This window comes from Archocentrus centrarchus, chromosome 6 (assembly GCF_007364275.1).
Source record: "Archocentrus centrarchus isolate MPI-CPG fArcCen1 chromosome 6, fArcCen1, whole genome shotgun sequence".
NCBI lineage: Eukaryota > Metazoa > Chordata > Actinopteri > Cichliformes > Cichlidae > Archocentrus > Archocentrus centrarchus.
In genome coordinates, this window is record NC_044351.1 from 10,791,786 (window position 1) to 10,805,795 (window position 14,010).

The following is a 14,010-nucleotide window of genomic DNA, read 5'->3' on the forward strand; positions in this document are numbered from 1 at the left end:
TCCTTGGCTCCTCCATCAAATGCCGCAAACTTAAACCCCCACAGCCATCGTTTTTCTCTTTCATGTTATGTCCCCGAGCTCTGGGTCCAAGCTTCACTCACCTCTCTGTGCAGAAATTATACCCCTCAAAAAGCTTCAGTGTCCCAGCATTTCACAGGGGCTGCTGGCATTTGGGGCCCCAGGCTAAAACCTTTCATCTTTTTTTTGGGGGGGGGGCCCTGTTTTGGTTTCTTCAAACACACAGAGAGATAATGGCTTAGAGACACAAAGAGGGAGGGGAAACGTCTGTCACACTGGCCGAGAGCGGGGGCTGCATTAACTGGCAGACACTGAGGAGAGGTCTGCTGGTTTTAGGAGCTTACTGATGACTAATCACACTGCTTCTTAAAAATGTATGAGGTTTGATTCATTTGGGGAGTAAAGTTAGTTTATTGCTTAACTTAAATCCAGAAATGGCATTCTGAGAAAATTATGAGCCCAGATCTGTAGCTGCTTTTCAACAGGCTCGTGGCATGGCTCTGGATGGCGGTGTTTGTCTGTTCCAGTTTTTGTTATTTGGTCCAGACTGAAAGAATCCCAACAATTCCAAATTTTTATGTTCATGGTCTGTAGAAGATGAATGACTTTTGTCTTGCACAACACGAGGTTTTGTGTGAGATGTTTTAACATCGTTGATAGTTTGCCATGACATTGTGTGCACATGTCATGGTGATCTATTTAGCTTTTTCTTATTTAGTGTCATATGTATATGCAGTTACAGTGGTAACTCTGTGTATAGTATAGTATGAAATGTGTGATGTATGTGTGTATATATGTATGTATGTGTGTGTGTGTGTGTGTGTGTGTGTGTACATATGTGTGTGTGTGTGTGTGCTGTTCCTCAAAGCAGCTCCTTGTGGAGCCTTACAGATCCTCTAGGTTCAGTTTTGTTATTGCATATTGCAAAAAGGAAATCCCAGCTAAGAAACCATTCCCCGTTTTGAGCCCAATGTAAATATTTACTTTGAAACCAATATATTTCTGATGGTAATGAAGTCAGTGCAGGGAAGTGGTGGAGAAGGGAGGGGGGGGGGGGGGGGGGGGGGGGGGGGGGAGCTTGAAGGAAGGCAAAACAAGGCTCATTATATGAGTGAAGATACAAACATTTAAAAAAATTGTAGTTTGTATTTCATGACATTGGGCAATAATGGGAATATAACATGAATCATAACACAGTTATCTTAAATACAATAAGCAGTAGTTTGGTTTGCGGCTGGAAAGAAGGGAGGAGGAGGAGGAGGAGGAACAGGATGGAGGCTGAGGGTTTGCTGGCATGTGGGCAAACCACAACTGATGAAATGTTCCTGGTGATCCAGATCTGGGCTTTCTGCCATTTGATGATTATCAACCATAACTGATACATACATTCAAAGTGAAGTTGAGTTTTTAGAAAGCCAGAGTGAAAGTGAAAATTTGTGCTCTTCGAAAACTTCATGGATTGCCCGTATTTATGCTCCCAATGTATTCCAATACCTGCAGCAATCCACTCACTTTTCCTTTCCCAGACAGTGAGCGTGACTGTAGTTACTCTCTGTTCTTTGTGGTTTGAAGTGAAATGTCTCCAGAGCAATTAAATGAATCGCTAAGATATTCAGATTCTCACAGAATGAACTGCATAAATTCATTTTTAACCCTCAAGCAACTGAGCTATTTTAGTGACTAAAATGACCAAGTAAGGTCATCTATGATGCCATTATGTTTTATACAGGAATGATTTTCAATGGCTCTATTTCTCCTTAAGCAATTCAATACAATTTTGTTTATATAGCACCAAACCACAACAACAGTCGCCTCAAGGTGCTTTATATTGTGACCCTACAATAATACCGATACTGTATCCTTTATGTATGGCAGACATTCTATACATTCTAAACAATTTTTGTGTGTAAATAACACTCAGGGTCCTAGCCCGACACGCACGGGGGGGGGGGGGTCGTCTGAAACAAAGTCCAGGCGATGCTGAAGCGTACGAAGGGATGTGGTATGAGCGCCTGATTTATTGTACAGTCTAAAACCGAAAATACTTCAATCAGCAATATAAATTTGAATGGCCATAATACAGCAACTTTTTCCTCAACACATTAAATAAAATAATATTTTTCTTCAAAAATAACATCAGGGAAAATGAGAACAATTCAAGCTGATGAAAATTTGCAAATTTGCTTTTTGATGTGATGTCAAAAAAGTCCATAAACAAGAAACAAGAAGCCATTTCATTTTCTCTCTTATTCCATTCCTTTCTTACTTCCCATGAACTGTAATGTCCTCAGGCAGCTCATCGCACCTCTGTGTGATAAGGCATGTCACCAAATTCAGAAAGTATTTCCTCCAGAAAAGTCAGAAACTGCCGGTGATTTGCCTCTTTGTTTGCCTTTACCTTTTATAAAGCTCATGGTCTGTGTTATAGCTCTTATGACATGTTCTGTCTTCAGTACTTTACTGCACAGCTTTTCCTGTTTTGTGATGCACTGTCAGCAAACCTGTGCAGGTCTCCCCCTGCATCTTCTCCCACAATTTCACTCTTTTCCCCGCACATCGCAGGTGGGGAAAAGGAAAAAGGTTTACCTCCAATATCAGCAAACAGGTCCTTTACGAGGTCCCACTTTTCATTGGGCCAATTCTGGGGGTCAGACTAGCTTAAATGTCACTGTAAACAGTGCTGACCGATGTTTTTATCAGCTGCCAATGCAGGAAAAGAGGTTAGTGCACAGGTCTTGACCTGCCTGGCAGCTGTTGCAGTGGGATTTGTAGTATAAGTGCTATTCACCGGCGGGCCATTAATCACAGCCATATTAAATTATCACGAGCTGAATATAATTATCTTGCAGGCTTGGCTCTGGCCCACGGGCCTCGAGTTTGACACATGTGGTGTACACAAAACACAGCATCAGTGGAAGATTTCGGCTTTCTCCAAAAGTTGCCGAAGTCACCAGAAAAAGATTTGTGGCTTTTTGGAAAAAGCCGCCGGGGGGAAGGGGTGTCTGAAAAGTCAGTAAATCTAGCAACAACGTCACTGAGTTAGCAACACTGAGCTCCTGGGAATTTATTTTTAATAACTATGCTGTGTGCCCCTTTTTCACTTATTCCTCCTGGCTTTAAGCTGGTTGCCATTTTGCTTTCCGTAGCCACAAAAATCAAACATGAAAAGGGTTTTTGCGAGATCATGCGTGCACATTGTGAACGAAACTGGCCGTCCCAGTGGTAGATTGCAAACTGCAAAAATGTGAAATAATGCTGTAGTGCAGCGATCTAGAGAAAGAAAAATCAGTCTGGTATTAGCTACAGGGCTGAGGGAGGAGGGTGCAGGGTGCACACCTGCTTGCTAATTGCAGCGATAGTGAAGCCTTAAAACCAGTGAAATTCTCAGTTCCGTGCAAGACGACCTCAACATGGCGCAGCGCCGGGTGATCAACCGCTGGCTAGAACCCTGATACTGCAACAAAAGTATTATTTTAGCAGCAGGTGGGACAAGTTAGCAGGTAAAACCTGCTGAAAATGTAAAACATCGTTATCATTCCTTTGGGTATTAAGTATGTGATTCAAGGCTTCTGCAGCACTAACCTTGCTACTGCAGGAATAAACCTTAAACAAGCTTCAATGCACACACAGACACTCACACAAAGTCCAAAATCCAAAAGATAACCAGAAATCCAAACAGCCATGATATGCTTAGGAAACTGAGGGGAAGCAGAGCTTTTTCAGTTGTTTTAATGCTTCCACTCTTCCTCGTTCACTTCAATGTCTGCCATTTCTGTCTGTGTTCCCATCACTTCTGTCTCCTCTTCTTCCAGTGCTTTCTGAACTTCCAACAATTCCTTCTTCACATTTTTAGTTTTCTTCTTTAACTTCTCCTTTTTCTCTTCTTTTGAATGACCTTTTTTTTTGCCACCTGTGTTCCTTATTTCTCCTCTTTCGCGGCTCTCTGGACTTCCAACATTACATTTCAGTTTCCTTTTTTTGGCTGCTGTTTTCACTTTTTCTTCCTTCTATGCCTCAGCTTATCAAGTTCCTCTTTGTTGGAGGCTGCAACTGGTGACTAGAAATTCCCCACAGAGTAACAGTAGCTGTCAGAATCAGACTCGTGAAACAGGTTGTTGTGAGTTGGCAGCCTTCATGCAGAACTCTTATGAGAAAGAATTCTTTTGGTTGACTGAATTTTATAAAAGCTGATAAACTTCTTTTTGTACTGGTTGAGGGTCTGGCCCTCGGTGTGATTCTCAGTGTGGCTGCTGTGGTAAATAAACAAATTGCATGACCAGAACGTACATCATTTGCTCGTTAAGATTCACGCTTTTAATGTCTTCCAGGGCTTTGGGTCAGCTTTTTCCTCAACATCTCCAAGTCTACGCCCTACACCCTCCCACCCCCACCCCACCACCCACCCCAAAATCTGCAAAAAATAGGGGGTTTCTGTTATGCCGGCTGGCTGTCAGTGAAGTCACTAGAAAAACATCAGTGGCTGCAGAGGGCTGACCACAGAGGAAAGCATTGCGTGCAGGAGAGTTTTTGTTTGAGGGATTCTGAGTGCTGGAGCTTATTTGTAGGATGGCTGTGTCGTGTCAGAGAGTTATATCCAGAGCTGTTTCAGGGTTCACTGTGCAGCAGTGTCAGCAGGGCAGCTTCCATATGCACCGTGATAACCAGCCTTCACTCAGATATTCAGGCGGCGGCACATTTTTACAGTCCCCAGTGGAGAACTGGAATTGCTCTTGTTTTCCACATTGTCTCCTCTTGTTTCCGCTAATGACTGAAATATGAGTTCATGTGGCAATATTTGGTGTGTTACTTGAGGTCAGGGCCAAACAAAAGCATGGAATATTCTCTTTCAACCTCAATATACCAGGACTTCAGAAGCTGGCACTTACAAATTTTATGATGCTGCAGAGACTAGGCAACTTTTACATGTGTGTAGGAGTTTTATAAATAACCCATTTGTTATTTTTTGGAAAGTAGTCAAATTTGCACCCTTTTCCTTATTTTTAAAAAATATTTTAAATTACATTTCTCTTTAGAGTTTTGAGTGACTATTACAAATGTTTTTGAATGATATCGCTCATCTAAAACTCCAGAGTCAGAGAATGCAGACCATGAAAAGGCAATAGAATAATAAATGTTAATGAGAATTTGAAGTCTTTAAATTTCTGTAAACTTTGGTTATGGTTGTATAAATGAATACTTACACAAAGCTACAACTTCTTCAAACTATACTTGAACTCTGTGAAAATTTGCGGTACAGACATGTTTGTTATCTGTTATTATGAAGACAAATTTACCTGTTTTTTTAAGGGACTTGAAAAAAAAAAAAGTCATTTGCCGGTGTCACGAACTGGGCCGCGAGTGGGTCGTCGCAGCTGGATTTGACCACATTTCAGTGAGGTCTTGAAAGAGGTCAACAGGATTGAGCTGACCCTTACAACTTTTAGCAAATAGGAGGCTCCATCTGTATGCAAGATGGTGTGATGTGGTATTTAGAATTCTTTTAACAGTGTGTGTGGTCTGCCATCTGACAGGTGAAGATATATATATATATATATATATATATATATATATATATATATATATATATATATATATATATATATATATATATATATATAGGACAGAGAGATCTCGGATGTCATTCCTGGATCTGCTGGAGCCACTCTCCCAGTTTGGGGGTCACTGTCCCGAGTGGTCCGATTACCACGGGTTCCACTGTTACCTTCACCTTCCACATCCTCTCCAGCTCTTCTCTCAGCCCTTGGTATTTATTGAGCTTCTTGTGCTCCTTCTTCCTGATGTTAATGTCACTTAGTATTGCTACATCTATCACTGCAGCCTTCTTCCTCTGCTTGTCCACTACTCCTATGTCCAGTTGGTTAGTCATCACCAGTTTGTCCGTATGTTGAAGTCCCACAGGATCTTAGCTCGGTCATCCTCAACCACCCTTTGGGGCGTATCCGATTTTGACCTCGGGACGTCCAGGTCATACTTGGCACAGATGTTCCTGTATACTATGCCTTTCTTGTCTTGATGTCAGTGGCTTCTTTCTACTCCTTTGGCCAGCTTATTATCCCACCAGGGTATCTGATGACTGGCAGGACGTAGGTGTTGATTGCCCTGATCATGCTCTTCCCGCTCAGCTGACCCCTCAGGCCTTGCCTTACTCTCTGCAGGTATTTGGCGATTGGAGCTTTACAATGCTGAGTGGATATTTCCTGGAATCTGCTGGAGTCAGATTCCAGGAAAGACATCTGAGATCTATCTATCGATCTATAGATCGATAGATAGATAGATAGATAGATAGATAGATAGATAGATAGATAGATAGATAGATGTGTGTGTGTGTGTGAGCATAGTGGTTAGTTTGTCTTTGACTGCAGCTGGTCCAAAACGCTGCTGCAGGTCCATATTGGCTCCCTTGCATTGGCTCGCAGTCAGTTTTATGATTGATTTTAAAATTGTATTGTTTGTTTTTAAGTCATTGCATGGGTTGTTGCCACCTTAACTTGCTGATCTTTTAACTTTGCACAATCCCACTAAATCACTGAGGTCTGCAGAGCAGATGCTCCTAGATGTCTCAAGGTTCAAGTTAAAATATGGTGAAGATCAGGCCTTTGCAGTAGCTGCTCCTAAATTGTGGAACAGCCTACCCAATCACACCAGGACCTCTCTGACAATAAACCAGACTGACTTCTGATTGCTTTTTACTTGTTGTTTTATTCGTGTTTTCATTTTATGTTTGAAAATGTGATTTATTGGTTGTTGTATTGACTTCACTTGACTTTATTATGCTCTCCAAATTAATTTTTCATTAAATATGAAAATGGTTTTAGAATGCAGACTACTTGTTTTTCCTCTATCCTTATAAGTAGAGAAGTTATTTCTATTTATTTATTTATTTTTTTGTCATATAGGCTTTTATGCACTAGTTTAACTAGTGCATTGCAAATGCAAACTAAGCTGCATGAACTAAGATGAGTTTGGCACTGAAGCATCAGCGTCAGTAGAAGAGGTTTTTAGCATCACGTTCACTTGTTTAAAGCCCTATCAGTGCCACGGCACGCTGTTTGGCGATGGTACCTCCACCGGACGATGATCTCATTGGTTGATTGGGGATGAGGTCGCTGCTGGAGCGCCGTTCACTTCAAAGGGGATGCCTCAGCGCGTGACGTTAGAGCGCGCTCCTCCTGGCTCTGGTGAGCAGTGGCAGCGGAGGATGAGGAGTAGGTGAAGCGACAAGCTGGGCGGACAGCTGCTTTTCTGTGGGTGAGATTTTATTTATTTCATTTATTTATTTTCATACCTGCAGACTTTTCCATGAACGTGTTTTTTTTTTTTTTATTCAGGTGGTAAAAGTGAAGGCTCCGATTGTAAGGCAGCATAACTAATCAGTACTCAGCTGAAACCTTCGGGGGGGAATGCTTTCGTAAAACAGTAAGAAGGGGAACTGACAGATTTCTCGATGGTTGATGAGGGAAAGTTTCTTTTGTCTCAACAATGCGTGCAATCGTTTTGTTTTACGCCAGGAAATGTAGAAGAATCAATGAGAGCACACTTTAAACAGATTCATTTAAAGTGTTAAATCTTTTTTTTTTTTTTTTGTGAAATGTGATTAATCAAACCTTCTAAATAAAAGTTGTGCCTCCTTTAATAATTCGGTCTGGCTTGCCTTTTAACTCAGTGTGTAATTTTCTCAAGCTCAGACACGGGGATTTTTGTAAATTGATGATTTTGAGAACTTTTAATCTGTGTTGTTCGGTTTAATTGTGGCACTTCTGCTTGATATTTATGAAGTTTTAAGCTGAAGAAGCTGAAAAAGGCTGTATTTTTTTCCTGATCTTCGCTGCAGCACAGCCATGCTCAGTCTACTGCGCCCCCTTCAGGCCGCCTGCATATACCTGCTGCTGCTGCTGCTACCGGGCGGTCAGGGCAGGATTGCCGGCTACACAAACGGCTTTCACTACCAGGACATCAGCAACGGAAATGGAAATGGAGAGAGTAGGTGCTCTGTGTGCCGATGTCGAAATGCTTTATAGATTGCTTGCTGCATGTGTGGTAAATGCGTGACGTGTTTACACCAAAACACAGCTGGCTGGATCTGACCTGGATGTGGGAAAACAGCTGTAATTTATGAAGCTGCAGGTAGTCATCCGGGGTTATCGAAACAAATGCTGTTAGTAGTGACTGTTGAGTAATTGGTATTGTCACTAAGAATGACTCGAAATAATCTGGCAAATATTACACATAATTGGCCAGTATGCATCGATTATCGTCTTTTATACCTGTAAAATACAGGCTCATTAATGCAAACCATTTGGGAGAAGCAAAGTTGACCTGTAGAGACTCACAACACAATTTTTGAGTGGACCTGACTGAAAGGAGCTTTTTCAGGGGTAGTTTGACATGTTAGGACAAGAGGAGGAGACGCACACGTGTGTTTTAGTGTGTGTTTGGGGGAGGGGGGGGGGGGGTACAAACGATGGTGATGGTGGGACAGTAAAAACCTTCCAGTTAGACCAGTTCAGTACTTCCTTTCTGCACAGCAGGGATAAAGGTTTACCCCAAGTCACCAAGGCTTCATTTTTCGTTTGCTTTGATTATGCTTTTTAACATATTCTCTCTCTGGTGCCTTTTCTAGTCTATTTTAATGGGATTCGTCTCCACGTGGAATCCCCTCAGGCTTCAGTGTCGGCCACTAGGGGGAGCACTGCCACCCTTCCCTGTCACTACCACTATGAGCCTGAACTGACCACACCACGCAAGACTCGCGTGAAATGGTCCTGGTTGCCAGCTAACACCGTCACTACACATGTTTCCCCTGAAGCCTTCCTCAAGGAGACTGAGGTTATGGTTGCCATGGGCAACCGCCATCGCAGCTACGGCAGCTTCCGCGGGCGCGTGCGACTGCGACGCTCAGCACCAGGGGACTTGTCTCTGGTCATCAACGAGTTACAGCTCAACGACACAGGAAGATATCGCTGCGAGGTGATTGATGGCCTGGAGGATGAGAGTGTGACAGTGGATCTGGAGCTGCGGGGTGAGATGTTTGTTGTAAAGTGGATCAATAAGGGTGTGTGGACCTCTGGGTTCAAGTTATCTAAGAGCAAGAGGGAGCTGAACTCCCATGAAAGCAGTAGAGTCATACATCTGTGGGGCTCACTAATATGTCCCGAACAATATATCAATCACAAAGAATGCATCTTTTTAAATTTAATGATCCATCCATCCATTTTCTGCTGCTTATCCAGCTTAAGGGAGCAGCAGTCTATCATGGTCCAGACCTCCCTGTCCCCAGCCACTTCCTTCAGTTATTCCATGGAGACAGCAAGGTGTTCCCAAGACAGCTGACAAACACAGTCTCTCCAGCATGTTTCAGGCCTACCCCAGGGCCTCCTCCCAGTTGGACATGCTTAAAATACCTCACCTTCCAGGCACCCAAAAGGCATCCTAGCCACATGGCTGAACCACCTCGTCTGGGTTCTTTTGACGCAGAAGCACAATTTAATATGTAACGTAATAAGTGTTGCACTAACTTCATAAATGGGTTAAAAGAAACATACCATAACATTTTGTGAAGGACAGTATGGTTGCTTTTCAACAACAAGCCACCAGAGGAACAGTAGGAAATTGTGCAAATTACGGCTGCTGAAAGTGCTCAAATGTGCAAATGGGAACCCATTTAAGGAAGGCTCCAAATGCACCAGGTGACATTACTGCATGTACTGTGTGCAGTTCTCTCTCAGACCTTGGAGCTATGTCCATCTTTTACACTTTCTATGGTCATGCATGAGTTAAAGACAGTTGGTTCTAGTGGTGAGTCGGAGCAAATAAAAAATGTAATGTGGCCCTAATCCATGCATAACCACAGACTACATATATTATGGTTACATACTTTACCCATATAGCACTCTTAATTAGTTATGAATGAAACAGTTTTCAGTATTAGAAAGAAGGTCCTGGGGCCTTTCTGCATGAACTTTGTATGTTCTCCCTGTGCCCGAGTGGGTTCTCTCCCAGTACTCCGGCTACCTCTTAACAGTTTAAGACATGGATGTGAGGTTAGCTGGTGATTCTAAATTGGCCATAGATGTGACAGTGCGTGCAAATGCTGGTCTGTCCCTGTGTTAGACTGGAGACCTGTCAGTGGTGTATCCTGCCTTTGGCCCTACGGCAGCTGGGATAGGCTCCAGCCCTCTCGTTTTAACTGGGTGCCTCTAATGCCAAAAAAAGTAAATTATTACTCCTTGTTTCCTAAATTATTAATTACTGTTATGCTTGAAAACATTTCCAAAGGTTCCATATACACAAAATATATGAGTTATGTGAGATAAAGTCCAAGTCTTATACGCTGAGTGAGCACTTTCCAGTAAATGGGTTTTAAATTGTAGTCCAGTGTCTAGTTCTGTTTGCTCTCCAGCACCGCATATTACAAAACAAATGTTCATCACCACAGAATAAGCAATGCATCTTATTTTGGGCACTGAGTGGCCCTGAGTACCTGGGACCAAGGTACTTTGGATGTCCAGCTTTGGAATAGCATTAGAAATTGCCAAATAGACGTGTCACAGTAACTCAGATTGGAGAGAAAACTGCTGCTATGCTGAAGCTTGAACTTTAGAACGATGTTGCACTTCAAAACTCGCAGTGTTGTTATTTTTTTATGTGGACAAAGTTTGTGATTAATTTGACTAATGGATCCATAGAGAATGCTCAGTAGAGTCCTTCTCTAGTAGAGTATGCAAACCCAAGACCTTCACAGGCCAAAGTCTTAGTTGTTGTCTCTGTGAATGCAATAAAATATTGTAATCATATTGCTCTTTCAAATGTTATTAAACTAAATCTAAATCATGTTCTGCTGCTTATCTGCTTCTTATTGGTGTCTGGGTCAGCAGCCCCAGCAGAGATGCCTGGACTTCCCTGTCCCCAGCACTTCTGGCGGGACACCGAGGCGTCCCCAGCTGAGAGACGTAATCTCTCCAGCATGTCCTGGATTTTCCCCAGGGTTTTCTCCCAGTTGGACATTCCTGAAATCATCTAGGAGGTACTGAGGAGGCATCCTAGTCAGAATCCCAGACCACCTCAGCTAGCTCCTTTTGGAGGAGTAGCAGCTCTACCCTGAACCCATTCCAAATGACCAAACTCCTCATCCTATCTGTAAAGGAGAACACCCTCCAGAGGAAACTATCCACAATCTCATTTTTTTTTGTCACTGTTCAACTGTAGTCAAAACTTGGTTTGAATTGCCAGCAATAAGTCAGAATCTGTGACAACGGACGGCCCTGGTGGATGTTGGACTCCTCCAGGGCCGTCATTTGTCACAGATTCTAGGTCCAGTCAAGTTGCAGAGGTTAATGGTCTCAGGATATCATTTCTGCTATTTGTAGATGATGTGATTCTTTCAGCGTTGTTGAGTGATGACCTCCAGCTTGAGCTGAGTGTGAAGCAGCTGGGTTGAGAATGAGCGCCTCCAAGTCTGAGGCCAGGGTGTAGTGCCCACTCGGGGTTGGGGATGAGTTACAGTCCCAGTTGGAGGAGTTTTCATGTGAAATGGAACTCATAAATTGATTTAAACTGAAATACATGTATTATAGGCCAACAGTCCATTTTGCATTTGCAAAACAAATGTGAAACATGATGACTTGAGTTTTTTTGCATGTCACTAATGAACAGGATTTCCCAAACTCTGCAATTCAGAATAGTCAAGATTTGACATCAGATACATTTAAACTGGCATGTCAGGCTTTTCTGATTGTGTTGAATGATTCTGAAATTTATTCATTTTCAAACTGTTGTAAAACATTCTTCCTTCACATATAGGTGTGGTGTTTCCTTACCACTCTCAGAAAGGACGCTACCATTTTAACTTCTTCGGAGCCCAACAAGCATGCCAGGATCAAGAGGCTACTTTGGCTACATTTGAGCAGCTCTTCACAGCATGGGAGGAGGGTTTAGACTGGTGTAATGCTGGCTGGTTGGCTGATGGCACAGTACAGTATCCAATCACAGCCCCACGTGATGGCTGCGGGGGTGAGAACTTAGCTGCTGGTCTACGCAGCTATGGACAACGAGATCGCATCCTTCACCGATACGATGCTTTCTGCTTCGCAGCATCTGTCAAGGGTCAGTATGAGCATGTTTAAGTTACATTTTTTAGATCAAAATATTTCAGGTCATTACAGTTTCTTCAATGATTACTCTCTTCTGGATAGGGACTGTTTATTTCTTAGAGCACCTGACCAAGCTCAACTTCACTGAAGCGATCGAGGCTTGTGCCAGTGATGGAGGTCAGATTGCCAAAGTGGGCCAGCTGTACGCTGCATGGAGGCTGATGGGATTGGACCGTTGTGTTGCAGGCTGGTTGGCTGATGGAAGTGTCCGTTATCCTGTCACAAAAGCCCGGAGCAACTGTGGTCCATCACAGCCAGGTGTGCGTAGTTTTGGGTTCCCCTCTCCGCACCTGAAATTCGGCGTCTACTGTTATCGGTAGATGCTCTGACTCAACGTGGGACAAAACAAACCATACTAACAATGAAGCAGTTTAAAGCTCTGCTTGAGAAGTTAGCATTAGGTGTAGCCTGGATGCAAATTAGCAGTTAGCCGGTTTGTTCCTTTCTGAGCTATTTTAAAGTGATGACATTGGATTAATTTCTCTCCATCTCCAATAGACCAATGACACAGTAATCAACTTAAACATGAAGCAACTTTTGAACCATCCATCATACCAGCATGTCATTGTTAAACATAGAAATCCAAAATGATGGGCATTATTATGCTGCTTTAAGAACATTCACTCTTCCAAAAGCTTTAAACCAGACCTGTCACCATCCTTTGTACAGGCACTTGCTCCCATTTGTTAAACAACAGAGAGCCACAGATGTTTGGTGACATGTCTTTGCTCAGACTTGGGGTTCCAGTTCATCTCAAAGGTGTTAGTTGGGTTATCACTGTCCCGAGGCTCACCCATCAAGTGTCCAAGGCTGGGAGGTTGGGTAAAACAAGTCCATGTGTACACGTATGATTAGAGTTAGAGGCACCATTTATTTGGCCTGTGGACACTAACCTTAACCATAAACTCAGCCTGACACCAAACAACATGAAAGTACATAGACAACTAAATACAGTGTATGTCACAACAGCAAAATCCTGCAGTAAAAGGCACCAGGCCATCATTTATTCCTGGAATTAAGTTATTTGTGCTGTCGATTTCCATCGTTGATCATTTAACTTTAGGCTCTTTGCCGCTGTTTTGAAATTTGTTTTTTTGATTTTGAAGCCCCACCAACACTGATTATGATTCACATATGATTCACTTCAAGCTCAGGGAAGGTGTTTAGACTCAGAACAGTCCTGTTCCAGTTCAGTTTATATGACCACTTTCCAATTGTAGCTCTACTTTTTCAGCCAAATCATTTTAGAGTTTCCACCAAAACAATTAAAAAATCTTGACATTTGAAGGAGTGGAGATTTTTTTTCTTTTTTTTCCTCTCAGATCTGTTCAGTTGGGCCACAGTGTTTTTGTCTCATGCTGGCTGTTTGCACCACAGGCTCCTTGTGTCTTTCCAATGTGAAATATACTGCATATTTCATTTTACACAAATATAATGTGTTTCTTTTTATTTTTAAGGGCTGATTAAGAATAGTGTTCTCTGATGGAGGAGGAAGTTGTGATTCTCAGTATCGGCATAATATTTAAACTTCCAATGTACCTTTTTAGTTTTTCATTATGTCTGTGCATTTGTACTATTTTCTACAAACTAATAAAAGTACTGCTGTGAATACACTTTAATTTGAGATTGTGTAATGTATCTGTTAAACTCAACCAAGCTCACTAAAAGTGTTTAAATCTTTTAATTTAGTGGATTATCAGATGAACTAACACATGGGAGATGAGGGCGTTTAGAAATGTCGACCCGTCGGTGCTCTGTGAAATTTGGCTGTCCTAAAAGCTCCCTGAAAAGCCTTCAGCTGATCTAAAAATGCTGCAGCTAG

The 14,010-nt window shown here is 42.4% G+C and overlaps 1 protein-coding gene across 1 annotated transcript; it reads left to right on the forward strand.

The window, feature by feature from the left end:
• The first annotated feature begins 7,178 nt into the window (after nt 1–7,178).
• On the forward strand, nt 7,179–13,769 carry hapln3 (hyaluronan and proteoglycan link protein 3). Its single transcript, XM_030731634.1, has 5 exons — nt 7,179–7,287; nt 7,871–8,019; nt 8,660–9,058; nt 11,839–12,141; nt 12,231–13,769. Exons 2-5 carry the CDS (start codon nt 7,878–7,880, stop codon nt 12,506–12,508), a joined length of 1,122 nt encoding a protein of 373 aa, XP_030587494.1. The 5' UTR covers nt 7,179–7,287; nt 7,871–7,877; the 3' UTR covers nt 12,509–13,769.
• Nucleotides 13,770–14,010: the final 241 nt, after the last annotated feature.

Excerpts from the sequence above, each read along its gene's own strand:
- hapln3 (XM_030731634.1), top strand. The coding sequence starts at position 7,878 with ATGCTCAGTCTACTGCGCCCCCTTCAGGCCGCCTGCATATACCTGCTG. Across the intron at positions 8,020-8,659 it reads CGGAAATGGAAATGGAGAGA|TCTATTTTAATGGGATTCGT; the intron begins GTAGGTGCTCTG and ends TGCCTTTTCTAG. Across the intron at positions 9,059-11,838 it reads AGTGGATCTGGAGCTGCGGG|GTGTGGTGTTTCCTTACCAC; the intron begins GTGAGATGTTTG and ends CTTCACATATAG.